The sequence below is a fragment of the Stegodyphus dumicola genome, chromosome 1, assembly GCF_044657685.1.
Source record: "Stegodyphus dumicola isolate Sdum_Otavi_A_Nest chromosome 1, ASM4465768v1".
NCBI classification, from domain to species: Eukaryota; Metazoa; Arthropoda; class Arachnida; order Araneae; family Eresidae; genus Stegodyphus; species Stegodyphus dumicola.
In genome coordinates, this window is record NC_140768.1 from 51596911 (window position 1) to 51609337 (window position 12427).

The 12427-nt window shown below is 31.4% G+C and overlaps 1 protein-coding gene across 2 annotated transcripts in view; it reads left to right on the forward strand.

The window, feature by feature from the left end:
• The window catches only part of LOC118191060 (lipopolysaccharide-induced tumor necrosis factor-alpha factor-like), a 34434-nt gene that overhangs the window by 12471 nt on the left and 9536 nt on the right, over positions 1 to 12427 (forward strand). For both annotated transcript variants that reach the window (XM_035361854.2, XM_035361855.2), the window contains 2 exons: positions 1786 to 1842; positions 8665 to 8815. In XM_035361854.2, coding sequence (XP_035217745.1) covers positions 1786 to 1842; positions 8665 to 8815 — 208 coding nt within the window. The remainder of the gene's footprint in view (positions 1 to 1785; positions 1843 to 8664; positions 8816 to 12427) is intronic.

Genomic DNA, 12427 nt, shown 5'->3' on the forward strand with positions numbered 1-12427 from the left:
GTGGCTTTGAGGTCCGGATAATGGATGTCCGGATTACGGACTTTGTACTGTATAGCTATAATGTGACCTTTTAGTTTACCTAGGACAACCAGTGATAGATGAGGTGATTTAGAAATATCTGGCAGAAAAAGTAAAGATAAGTAAAAGAAACCAAAATAAGCAGATCTTGAAATTGAGTTTTGAGGTAATACAAAATGCTATTAAGTTGTAGATAAAAGCATTCTACTGGTGTAAATTGTCTTCTCCTGTGCAGTTTCAAGTGGTATGCATCATTACACAAATATGGAGCTCTCCAACAGGCATTTTATCCATGGAGTTGTAGCTGAAATGGAGCAATTACTCAAAGGAGGTATCAAAAATAATTCCGGAGTGCCTCCTTTGAGCAGCTATTCTGTTTGCAGCCCCTTATATTCCCACCCCCAATGGCGGGCACTTACCTGTAACGGCATTGGCCGCTCCTAAGTCCAGTTGATTGCAGTGGTATTTATCATAAAAATTTTCTTTAATCTGATTGGCTTGTACATAGTGCAGAAAGCTAAGATGGCAGATATGAAGAGGAATTAGTTTTCAATTATGACACAATTTCAAAAAAGTTACTACGATTTTTAGAATGGAGAAGGGAAATTCTCATTTAAAAGAAGAATTAAGGGGCAATTGTTAATTTTAAATATAATTTATAGTTCTATATCCCCCCTGCCTACAAATAGATTTCAGTTTTCAGATCTAAGCATTTTGTGGGTAATGTATGAATAATTCTAATTTAATATCTTAAATGGAATGACATGCGGCCATTCCATTTTGGGCACGCGGCCGCAAAAAGGTTTGCCACCACTGTCCTATGCATAAAGAATTTGAAGTATGAGTATCTTGTGGGTAGGGATTGTGGTATTTTAAACCTCAACAATTTTTAAATAATATTTTAAGCCTCAACAATTTTTAAACTACGGCATAGAGTTTGGATGTCGGGAGTTAACTAATTTCTAGTAAATTTTTTGCTCTTCATATAAATGTGGTAGAATTCTATGAATATCTCCTCTCATTCACAGAATTCTATAGATATTTATTTGCACAAAAAAGTTTATGTTTCTGAGAAGTAGCAAAAAATCATTGATCGCAATTTGGAAATACAAAGGCTATATTATTGTTTTTCTAATACAATCAAAATTGGAGATTGTTGTAATATATATGTAGTATGTATTCATATATCAGGTGGCATTATTTTTCAGCAATTAGGTGTTGTTAACTACTGTTTCTTGTACTGTATGTATATATTAATTTTATGGTAATTATGTACGCATTACTATTGTAAATTATGTAACAAATTTGTCATTGTGCTGTAAGAAGTGCACAGTTGTGGACAAGCAGCTAAATATTAATCTTTTATCAGCAGAAAATGCTATTATGAAGATATGATGCACATTTAAAACAATATTGTGCTTTAAATAATTGAAAATTGATCTTTTTCAGGCAAAAGAATAATAATATTTCTCCCATTTCACTTTTAACTTTTTAGTCTAGAATGAAAAAAAAAAAAAAAAATGAATTTGATTATAAGTCTTTTTATAATTATGGTTTTCTTTCTTTCTTTTTTGTTGCAGAATTTTTTCAAAAATTGTGCAGTAAAATTATCTCATTTTTCTTTGTTGGGGTCACATAATAAATTGTATATTGTATTTAATAATATATTTTTATATCCTGAAATGCAGATTAAATCTTTGTATAGCACTTGATATGAAAAGTATTCCATTTTGAAAATAATTTATTAACAAATATTTATTTATGAAGGTTATCAAGCTCCACCCACTGTTATACTTGGTGCACCTTCTGCAGCAGGAAGTCCACGTAAGTAAAACCTTCATTATAAATATCAAAGTACCAGTTGGGGGGAGGTGGAGAACATGGATTAAATTAATGCAGTTCTTTAAAAGTTTTAAAATATTTCTGTGTTTGCTTTTAGTTTTTAAGGAATTTTGCTCAATATACTGCTTTACATGTTTAATTTTGAATTATAAGAAACCTTTTGTAAAGATTAATGTGTCTCAGCATGCAATTGTGGCTTAAATTACTGTTTTGTGTCACTTTTACGGAGTGTGATTATTTTCACCATTGTAAAATAAATTATATGAATACTTACAGTTACTATTTCTTAAACTTTTACTTTTTTGGGGGGAGGAGGTGATCGGAAAGGTTATTGAAATGTTGTCAGCCTTTGTATAGTAGTTATGATGTGTAAAAATGTTGAAGTAGTGTATCGCTTGGGAGGGAGATTCGTGCATTTCAACTTGCTATTGTGTACCTCTTTTAGGATGTCTTTGAATTAAGTACTTTTTTTTAATTAGCCATTGATTAAAGTGAATAAACATTTTCAATGTATACAGTCTTTTATTGAAAATATATTACATGGACTTCAGCTGTAGATAATTTTTTAATTAATCTGTGACTAATCCAAATTTTGTATTAAACTGGGATATGGCACTTTCTGTTTTTATAAAAATCATAAATTTATAAGTTTCAGATTTGTTAAATAATACTCGATAATTATGTATGAAGGTCATTATAAATCCTTTAAAAAAAGGTGGTAAAAGGAAGAAGGACATGTGAATAAAACAAGCATGTTTTAAGATTGAGCAATTATTAATGGTGCATATAATTTATAATCTCAAGACCTAAATATTAAATTTTGGCTAAAGTGGTTTGTCATGTAGGACTTTGTAGTGTAATAAATGTATAAAGTATATTGCATGGCTACTTGATATTATTGTGAAAGTGGTTCCTAAACGTTTTGACTTTGCAAAATTCAGAATCAATTTCTGCATCGAAGTTGCTTAGTCATACTCAATGCCTTATGAGTTACTAATATCTAGGAGTAGTGTTAGAAGGAAGAAGAGGGGACAAATAGAGTAAAAGAATGTAAAATAAAGAAATAGCTGAGCAACAGTGCAAAATTCATGTACAGAAATTATTCTAAATATTTCAGAATTCTTGATAATATCTATATTTATTTTGAACTGCTAACTAGTACCCATAGATTTGTTGCGCAAAGTTATTTCAAATTTTAACAAGTCAAACCATTTATATTACAATGGATTTTTGGTACCAGCAACAGTAAAAAAGATGCATAGAATAAACACTTCCGGTTTAATCATCATTTCCAGTTTTGTTAAAATGCATATTCGTTCAGTACTGTAAAAATGCCGAAATCTGGATGCCCAATATCTGGAATGATTTAAAATCCGGAACCTCCCAAACAGCAGCAGCATTTTTTTTAGAAATTTGTTTGCTATGTTTTATGCATGTGCATTTGACATTTTTTCATAATAAAACCCATTGAGTTCTGATTCTTAATTGTACTTTGGCACTGAATAAAACTACTCCATGTTGAAGAAAGTCTTTTATTAATATAAATCGGTATGATCAATAATTCGGCTGTGGCCTTTTTCTATGGCATACATCTCAAATGAAACATTCTAATGATGATAATTGTATATCGAAACATGACTGGATTTGCTTAGCAACTCAAATCCCAGATGCCAGTCTGGCAAATTATTTTTTATTATTTTTTGTTTTCATCACATCATGACTTTCGACATATTGCAGCTTGAGAAATGGCTCACCCAATGATGTCCACAACAACTTTTTAAAAAAATATTTGTAACTAACTCATAGGCCAAAAGATTACATTTAGTGCTGTTTGAGTTAATAATATTTGATTTGATTTTCAGATAAGCCCAGGGCTTTTGTGACTGAACTGAGTTTGAAACTTTTAAAATTAACAGAAGCACCAAGCAACAAAATTAAGGGATAGCAACTTTTTTTTAAATTTTGAGATGGCACCTGGTAGCAGAATTTAGGACCTGCAGCGATTAGCCCAGGCAGCAAAATGTCTGACGTTGACTTTGGTTAAGTCTTAAGTATGTGCAGGTATTTATTTACTTGAGACTTGGATAAGCCTTAAGAATGTGCAGGAAATAGATATAAATATAATAAATAACTAAACTAATTTGAGCTTAATTTCCTCAGCACTCATTAGAAGCAAAACAAAATTAAAAGTTACAACACGTCTTTAGTCGCCAATCTCATAATACATCGGCAATAATATACAGTGGATGCCAGCTAAGCTTTATGTTGATAGTTATAAATTTGAAGGTGTTTCAATATGGCAAACAAAATGTGAAATTTTACAATCAATGTAATTTGAGAACACATATGGAGATGTAATAAATGAAGGTGATATAACAGAAGTTTATATTGCAGTGACATCATCAGTCAACTAAATGGATGACAAAATCTGCAGTATGGTCCTCAATACGGGAAATTTTGCTTTGAATAATGAAGAAAGTGATAGAGAAGTTGCTGAGGACAAAAGAACTTTGACAATTTAGTGGGAATTCTCAACATGACAATTACTGGATGTGAACAAAGAAACTTTGTAACTGAACAACAAATTATGTCTATCTGTAAAATTAAAGGGAAAGTATTAGCACAAAAAATGGAGCAGCATTGAAAAAAATATTTAATAAAGCAAAACAAATCAATGTTGAGCTTCTTTTTTTTTAATTTTGATTTCCTTAATGTCGTAAATGCATCATAAAAACTTTTTCATATTTTAATTATAATTGCTACCTGTCATCTTACTGTATTTAAACTGATCTAAAATCTGGAAAATTCCAAACCTGAAATCAATGAAGTCCCAATGAGTCTGAATCTTGGACTTTATATTGTGTTTATTATTCAAAATATGTATTATTTCTTTAAAAAAAAGTAATTTCAATTTAATTTTACTAATTAGAGGGTTCTGTGGTGCAACAGTAAGCCTAAATTAAGACATAACGTAAAATAATGTACAATGAGACATATAATTTTGCCACAGTTTTTTTTTTTTTTTTTTAATTTTAAGTTCATTTGATGATAATTGCAAGTTTCCTCTTAGAAGAAGACACTTAGGCATTTGCATCAAAAACAGTGGCAGGTTTCTTTGAAATGATAGATTCATTTCATACATTTTTCTGAAAATATCAGTCAAATATGCCAGTTTGCATACCCAGACTTCATCATTTACTGTGTTTCCAGTAGAGGATCTATAAAAATGCTGCTGCCTCTGCACGCAATCGTGTCAGTGTTTTTCCTCAAGACAAGCACTTTACTTCTGTGTATAACAAAAGGGACTCAGTGTGGCTTCGCAAACTTCACATACTAATTTGAAGAGTCTGCATTTAAGAACTTGTGATTTTATATAATTTGTTTTTATAGTGCATTTCTACACTTATAATACACTCAGAAGGCATTTTTTCAAGACTATTACCTGTCTATGAAAATGAGCTTGAACATGCAAACAAGTGAATGAAAATAATCCGATCAAAAAGATCCAAGGGATCATCAAACATTACTTTCTTAAACAGAACAAGGAGAGCAAACTTGATTTCAGATCCTTTCAGTGAAAGTTTCTGTAAAGCAGCCTCAAAATGATCATGTGCTGGGAAAGAGCAACTTATTTATTATATTTTTTCTTACCTTATTTATTGCAGTTTATTAATTTTATGGTCTTAAAATAATACAGTAGTAAAAAGGTGTATCATGAGAATAATGGAAAAAGAGTGAGGGGATCATAATTTCTGAAAGAGAAATTAATGATAATCTATAATTACAAAGTGAGGTGTAACAAAGTAGGCCTCCAAGTGATGAACCCTGGGTAATGTTAAATCTGCTACACCACTTATCACGTTTAAGTAACCCTCGCTGATAGAGAGCTGCCCTGTTTGTCATCAAGGTGATATGGACGGTGATCACATCAAGAACTGTCGTATTGTTTTAAAGTTTATTATAGGCAACTCTGTGGAGGCTAATTTTTATCCTTGCTTTTTTATACTCTCATCATTTTATTGGTTCGTCAAGACAGGCATAGGGTTAAAATAATAATAATAATTAAAGTGTTATTGAGAGAGATACATGGAAAAAAATGGGATCTGCTAACTTGGGCAAATAACCCTCATATGCTTTCTCATAAGCAATTAAATAGTGCATAAGGAAATGAATCATCTACCAGAATTAAGGTAAAATAACATGCCAAATAAATACTAATTTAGGAGTCAAACAACAAAATATGATGCTGAATTTGCAAATATGATGCTGATTTTTGTTGTTTGACTCCTAAATTAGCATCTACCAGATTACTGTGCAGGTATAAATATATACAGTGGGCAATATTGGTACTGGTGTATTTCATTTGCTGTTGTGTGTTCTTGCTTGGTATCTATTTTATAACATGCAAAATGTATATGTAGTATTTTAATTGGATAAAAGTAATTCAGTACTTTCAGCAGCTTGCAGTTATCATGGCCAAGGATGGATGTTTTGATGCGCTGCAGCTTGAAGTCTATGTAGTTAGATGCATGCATAAACTGCAAACTTCCAGCTGTAGCCATTTCAAAACATAATTTTATTCCATTATAATTTACATCAGACCATTTTTGTAGACAAGGAATTTATCCAATCATATTTAAATATGATAATTTTTATGTACACTGATTTTAAAAGTACCACATAAGCCTTTTAGACAGAACAGCATAAGCAGCACACAGTGTTTGCAGGGTAGAAGTTATGAAAAGAATGACTTATTGTTTTGCTAAGCAGCATTTATACCAAGTAGATGCATAAGTATGTCTAAGCTGCTATTGGTTAATTTTAGGTTGTTATGTAACATGGAAAGATCTCGAATTGCTTAAAGCAGCCATCATATTTTGTTATATCTTACATATATACAGAGTGCGTCAGAAAAAATGTATACACACTTTGAACTGTCGTAGAAAATTTATTTTCTAACTTACAAAGTTAAATTTCTAGAAAAGTAAGGCTGTAGTCCAATTTGAAAAATAAGTGTACTTTCTGATTAAACAGAATGTTCTAAATGGTGTTTAAAATAAATGTTCAAAATGGTTGCCTTCATCTATATATTTCTTAGCATGAATCACGACTGATTCCGTACATTGCACCAAAATGGGCTTTCTACGCACACCGCTTCATTCTGATCTCAAAACGTGTCAAGGTGATGTGGTTTACGACAGTACACCTCATCTCTTACTGTGCCCCATAAGAAAAAAATCGAGGGGCGTAAGGTCTAGAGAGCATGCAGCAAACTCGATTGGTCCCTTGCGTCCTATCCACTGGCCTGTTACATTATCACTCACCACTAGCACTCGCACTACATTCATGTGATCCCTGCCTTGAAGATTTTTGCAGTGATCATTGAAACAGTTCCAGCTATTAAAACTGAGGATTCATGTAATTGTTAACCTTGAAGGTGGATCAATCCCATACTCATCATCTCCACTGTCTCTAAACAGCAACAACATTGTCAAACTTTCGGTGCCATTTGATAAGCTGCTTCCACTCTTGGAAGTTCAAACATACATCTGCCCTGTCAATGTTATTCTCTTGGCATTAACTGGGTTGTGCAGTTAAACGACGACTCTGCTGCTACATGTTGAGGAAACATAATATTACTTTCTTTTATAAACTTAAACTTGTAGGTAACATGACAATAAAGTTTATATAAGAGTTCAAAGTGTGTATACATTTTTGATGCACCCTGTATGTATAGAGATAGTGACACTCATTTTAGAATTTGGTGGGTGGGGGAGTAAATTGCAGATTTAATTTAAGAGATAACACAGAGGTATGGCTCTCCCACAACTATCTTCCACCATGAGCAAAGACATATGCAGAATATTCTGGCATATATTTCACTGCCTGGAGTGACTGTAATAACAGGTTAACTGCCTGTGTTGTTTTTTAGTTTTAGTGAGCATGCATACTTAGTGTTTTCTTGCACCTGCTGTTCCTTGACACCAGTGTACTAACAGTTTCTGCTACTTGGTAAATGAAATTCGTCTTAAAATTCTTGTATCAGTCCATGCCAGATTTGTGGAGTCAGAAGTCTCAGCTGCACTTCTGGAATCTCTGAAGATCTCATATTCCGAATTATAAACTTCAGTGCTATTAAGATCATTCTGTCTTGTTCTTTGTGCTTCTGTGTCATTCAAAGACTATTTTTTTTAATATATTATGGGTCCTAGTTGATTCTATTTTAGTACTAATAATATATCCACTTAAATAAGGGAGGAGACCAACTAATACCCATCTGGTAATAGTATAAATATTCATGAACATTGACATAGTGTACTTAATTACCAGTGGGTAACAGTATCTCTGTACTTACAAAATCAATGCCTGAATTCAAACCTAGGCTGAACAATGCAATTCTGATTGCTTAGGCTTAGGTTTGAATCCTGGAGAGGGCATGGATAGTGTCTCGGCTCATGGGGTACTTAATACTGGCAATGCTTACAGAAGTCTTGTTGCCTGGCTTGGTGATAGGGAAGGGCAAATCTCAGATCTATTCTCTGGGAAATCATCAAAATTGAGGCACAGTTACTGTGGTGGGACTATACCTGGTGAAATTCTGGTGTCCTGCCCATTTCTACCTATACCTGTAATGAATCCTTTTTAATGCATTTCAATTAGAGTGGTTGGCTTTGCTGACATATGCTGAATTGCTGTGACTGAAATAATTGGCATTCAACCTTGTAAGTTGCTTTGGATATGAAACTGGTAGTGAAATTTAATATTTCTTTTAAAATACTTGCAATTTTTTTATTTTTTCAACAGCTACAGTTGTTACAGTGGTTAATGTTGGGCAGTGGGGTCCATTTCCAATGCAAGTAGTGTGTTCTCATTGCTCAGCTCGAGTTATGACTGAAACATCTCTGAGTCCAGGATTGTTGACTTGGTTACTGTCTGGAGCTCTAGTCTTTGTTGGGTATGTTAATTTATCAAGTCAAATCTTTGCCTTGTGCAGTTAAAAAGTTTAAAAAAAAAAAAAAAAAAAAAATTCGCAATTTAACCAGTGTATAATGAAATTAGAATATGTTAGTAAAAATTCATCATATCAATAAATTTGTCAAAAAGAGTCACTGTAAACATAAAATTTTTAGAATTTTTTAATTTACTTTTTTACTAAGTTTTTTATTTTTGTTTCGAAAATAAGCTAAAATTAATGGTGTAAAGTGTAAAAAACCAACTTCTTTATAAGCACTTGTGTACAAATTTTGTAAATACACTGCTGATCAATCACAACACAATGTAGTGAGGAAATTTACTTTCTAAATTCAATTTAGAATTTTTTAATTGATGTTTAAACAATTTTTTGTACATATCTTCCTTTAACTAGCAAAGTAAATACTGCTGTTGTACTAGCAAAGTAAATACTGCTGTTGTACTGAATTCTACTGTTTGCACCATTGAATAGAGAAGAAAAAAATCTTCTCAAAGAAAATTGTAACTTAATTTTTAAATGTTTGGCAAATTTTTGAAAATTGCTAGATTTTTTTTCGATTATTTGATTATAAAATTTCAACATCCAAAAATATGTTGGATGTAAAGTTTTAAAATTTTCACAGATTTTAAAAAACGTTTTGCTATGTGTTAAAATGAGAATAATCAAAAGTACTGATTGAGCAATTTTCTACATTTTTTACAAAAATGTGTTGCATGCAAAAGCATTTCGGCAGAAAAACTGGTTTTGTGTTTGCCATCTTGATGCACTTAATGACGAAGTGTACTGTCTTGGCAGACTTAATGACAAATTGACAGTGCAGTGCAAAGTCCGAGATCTGGATGTCCAATATCTGGAGTGATCTAAAATCCAGACCTCAATATATACTTTGTTATGGAAGAAACAATAATTTAGCATAAATTTCTGTTATCAATAATTTGGCTTCTTACCTGCGTATCTTGCTTTCATCATCGTATGTTTATCAACACGTGACAACTTGAGTAATGACTCATGCAGCGATGCCCAAACAATTTTTTATAATAGTACAAAGAATATGGTAAACATTTATGCTGACATTATGCTTGGCAATGATTACAGATAGCACATTTAAGTGCTAAAATATTGACATGGGAAAATTTAACAAAAATTTCTTTCCTTATGCTGAAAATAGTTTTTATTATTGATACTCATAGGCCCAAAGATTATATTTAGTGATATTTGAATTAAGAATAACTGATTTGTTATTTATTCACATAAACCCAAAACCAGCAACAAAGCTTGTATGGCCACCCGGGCGGTGACAGAATTTAGAGAAGATAAGATTTTTAGAATTTAGAGAAGCACCAAGCAACAAAATTAAAGGATGAAAATACTTTTGTAATTTTGGGAAAGCACTGGGATCCAAAATTTAGGGGTGGCAAAAATTTAGAACTTAGGGAAGCCCAAAATTTAGGGGGCAGCAAAAATTTAGAACTTAGGGAGTCCCAAAATTTGGGGTTGGCAAAAAATTAAAACTTATTGACCCGCAGAGACTGCATCAGGCGGTAAAATATCTAGTGCCAGCCCTCAAAAAGCCTTAAGCATGTGCAAGAAATAGACGCAAGTATAATAACTAGCTTATCTAATACAGTCAGGCTTTTAATTGTTTCGGTGCAGGATAGAAGCAAGACAAAATTTAGTGGAACAAAATGTTTTTCATTGCCAGTCTCATGATATAGTCACTAATATATAGCGGAGACGCTATTAACTAGGCTAAAATTATACTTGACTGATTCCAAGGAATTTCAGCCAATATAGCAGACTATGCAATTCCTTAACTTTCTGATGTGATCCAGCCTATTTTGATCATGTTGAAAAGAGTTTCTAATTCTTAAGCTGCAACAGGATCTACAAAGCAAAAGCATGTTTCAATCATGGAGGTAAGAAAGGAAGGAGTGGCCAACCGGCACTAGAAGTGAAGCACTGCTTCGAAGCTTCGGTCACCAGATGGGGTGTTCTTTATTTACATTCAGAAGCTTGCTTGATATTGTTCTAATAGTATTTCGACACACGATAGTTCCATACAAATCGAAAAAGGGGCACTTTCACATGAAAGAAACATTCATAGTGTGATAGATAATAGAAATTTGTATAGTTTAATGACATTTACGCAAAAATCACATCTTGGCTATTTTTCGATAACTTAACAACAGCGATTTTGATTATGAATTTGTTTTATAAAATTCTAAGCTGTTGAACTATAATAAAAAAATATAATATAAATTTTAACAAAAATGTTATGCTTAAAGAATGAAAAATACCTTATGGTACCTTTAAAATTGTATACGTCTTTCGATACCTTTGATAGAGTATTCGCTACTTTTATTTTATGTTCTAAACGCCAAAATGTTTTAAATAAAATAAATTTTTTTCACATCCATATATTATTGTAACATGTACCTTTTAAAATTTTTTAGAGGAGAGGCTTTACTGTTGCTCATTTTAAAATCATCATTTTAATTTTATATATCTGAAAAATAATCCCTTTGGGCTTACACGTTTTACTTATCTGGGTTAATTAAAAATAAAATATAGTGATTGCACAGAAATTAAAGATTTGCACATGCCGGAAATGAAAAATATATGGGTATTTATGCATGTGCTTGCAAAAAACATGTATCTGCCTTTAACAAAATACATAAATATTCATTAAATTATTTATAAATGTATTTGAAAGGGAGAATTTATTCATTTATAAACAACTGTGAAGAAATCTCATTATTAAATGTATCTAATTTATAATGATTATAAATGTTATCTAAATATTAATTGTAAACATAAATTGGAATCCTGTTGACAAATACGTTATAAAACTGTTTAAGCAAGAATTGTTCGTACTGGAAATCAATCTGTTAAAAGGTATTGTAAAGCAATATCCACGAGATGCGTACTTAAGAAAGTAATAAAGAAGAGTTTTGGAATATGTATTGTTGAAATTAAGGTAAAAAAAAATCTAATAAGTATAATTAAAAGAATTATTCCCCTTACATTTTATAATAAGTCAGTTACAAGTTTTAAATAATATTTAAAAAATAATCCTTATTTTATTCCCTTTCAGAAATATTCAGAGAAAGTTAAGTACTGTTTAAAGTATTTCGCTTTTAAATTAAAAGGTGCTCTAATTTGAAATGGACCGAATAGAGCATTAATTATAAATTGACTTATAGTTTTCGATTTAAAAGATGCCTCAGAAGCTAAAAAATCATGTCATATTTGAGAAAGTATTTTAGGAAGAAGCTCTATAAATAGAAAAGAAATAATGCATAATTTTAATATTAATAATACAATAGACTTTGATCTTAATTTTTGTACCTTAACCGAATAAAATCGAATTACCTTAAATTTTTTTTTCTAATGTAATTACCGAAAATTTGTGAAAATATTTCATTCAAATTAAACCATTCTGAGAAAACTGTTCTGCGAAACGTATAGCATTTAATTCCATTCAGAATGAAATGTTGTTTAAAAATATGTTGTTTTCATATACTTAGGACTCTGAAGTGTTGTAGAAAAAGAAAATATATACATTTATATGTATATTTACGACATAATTACAAA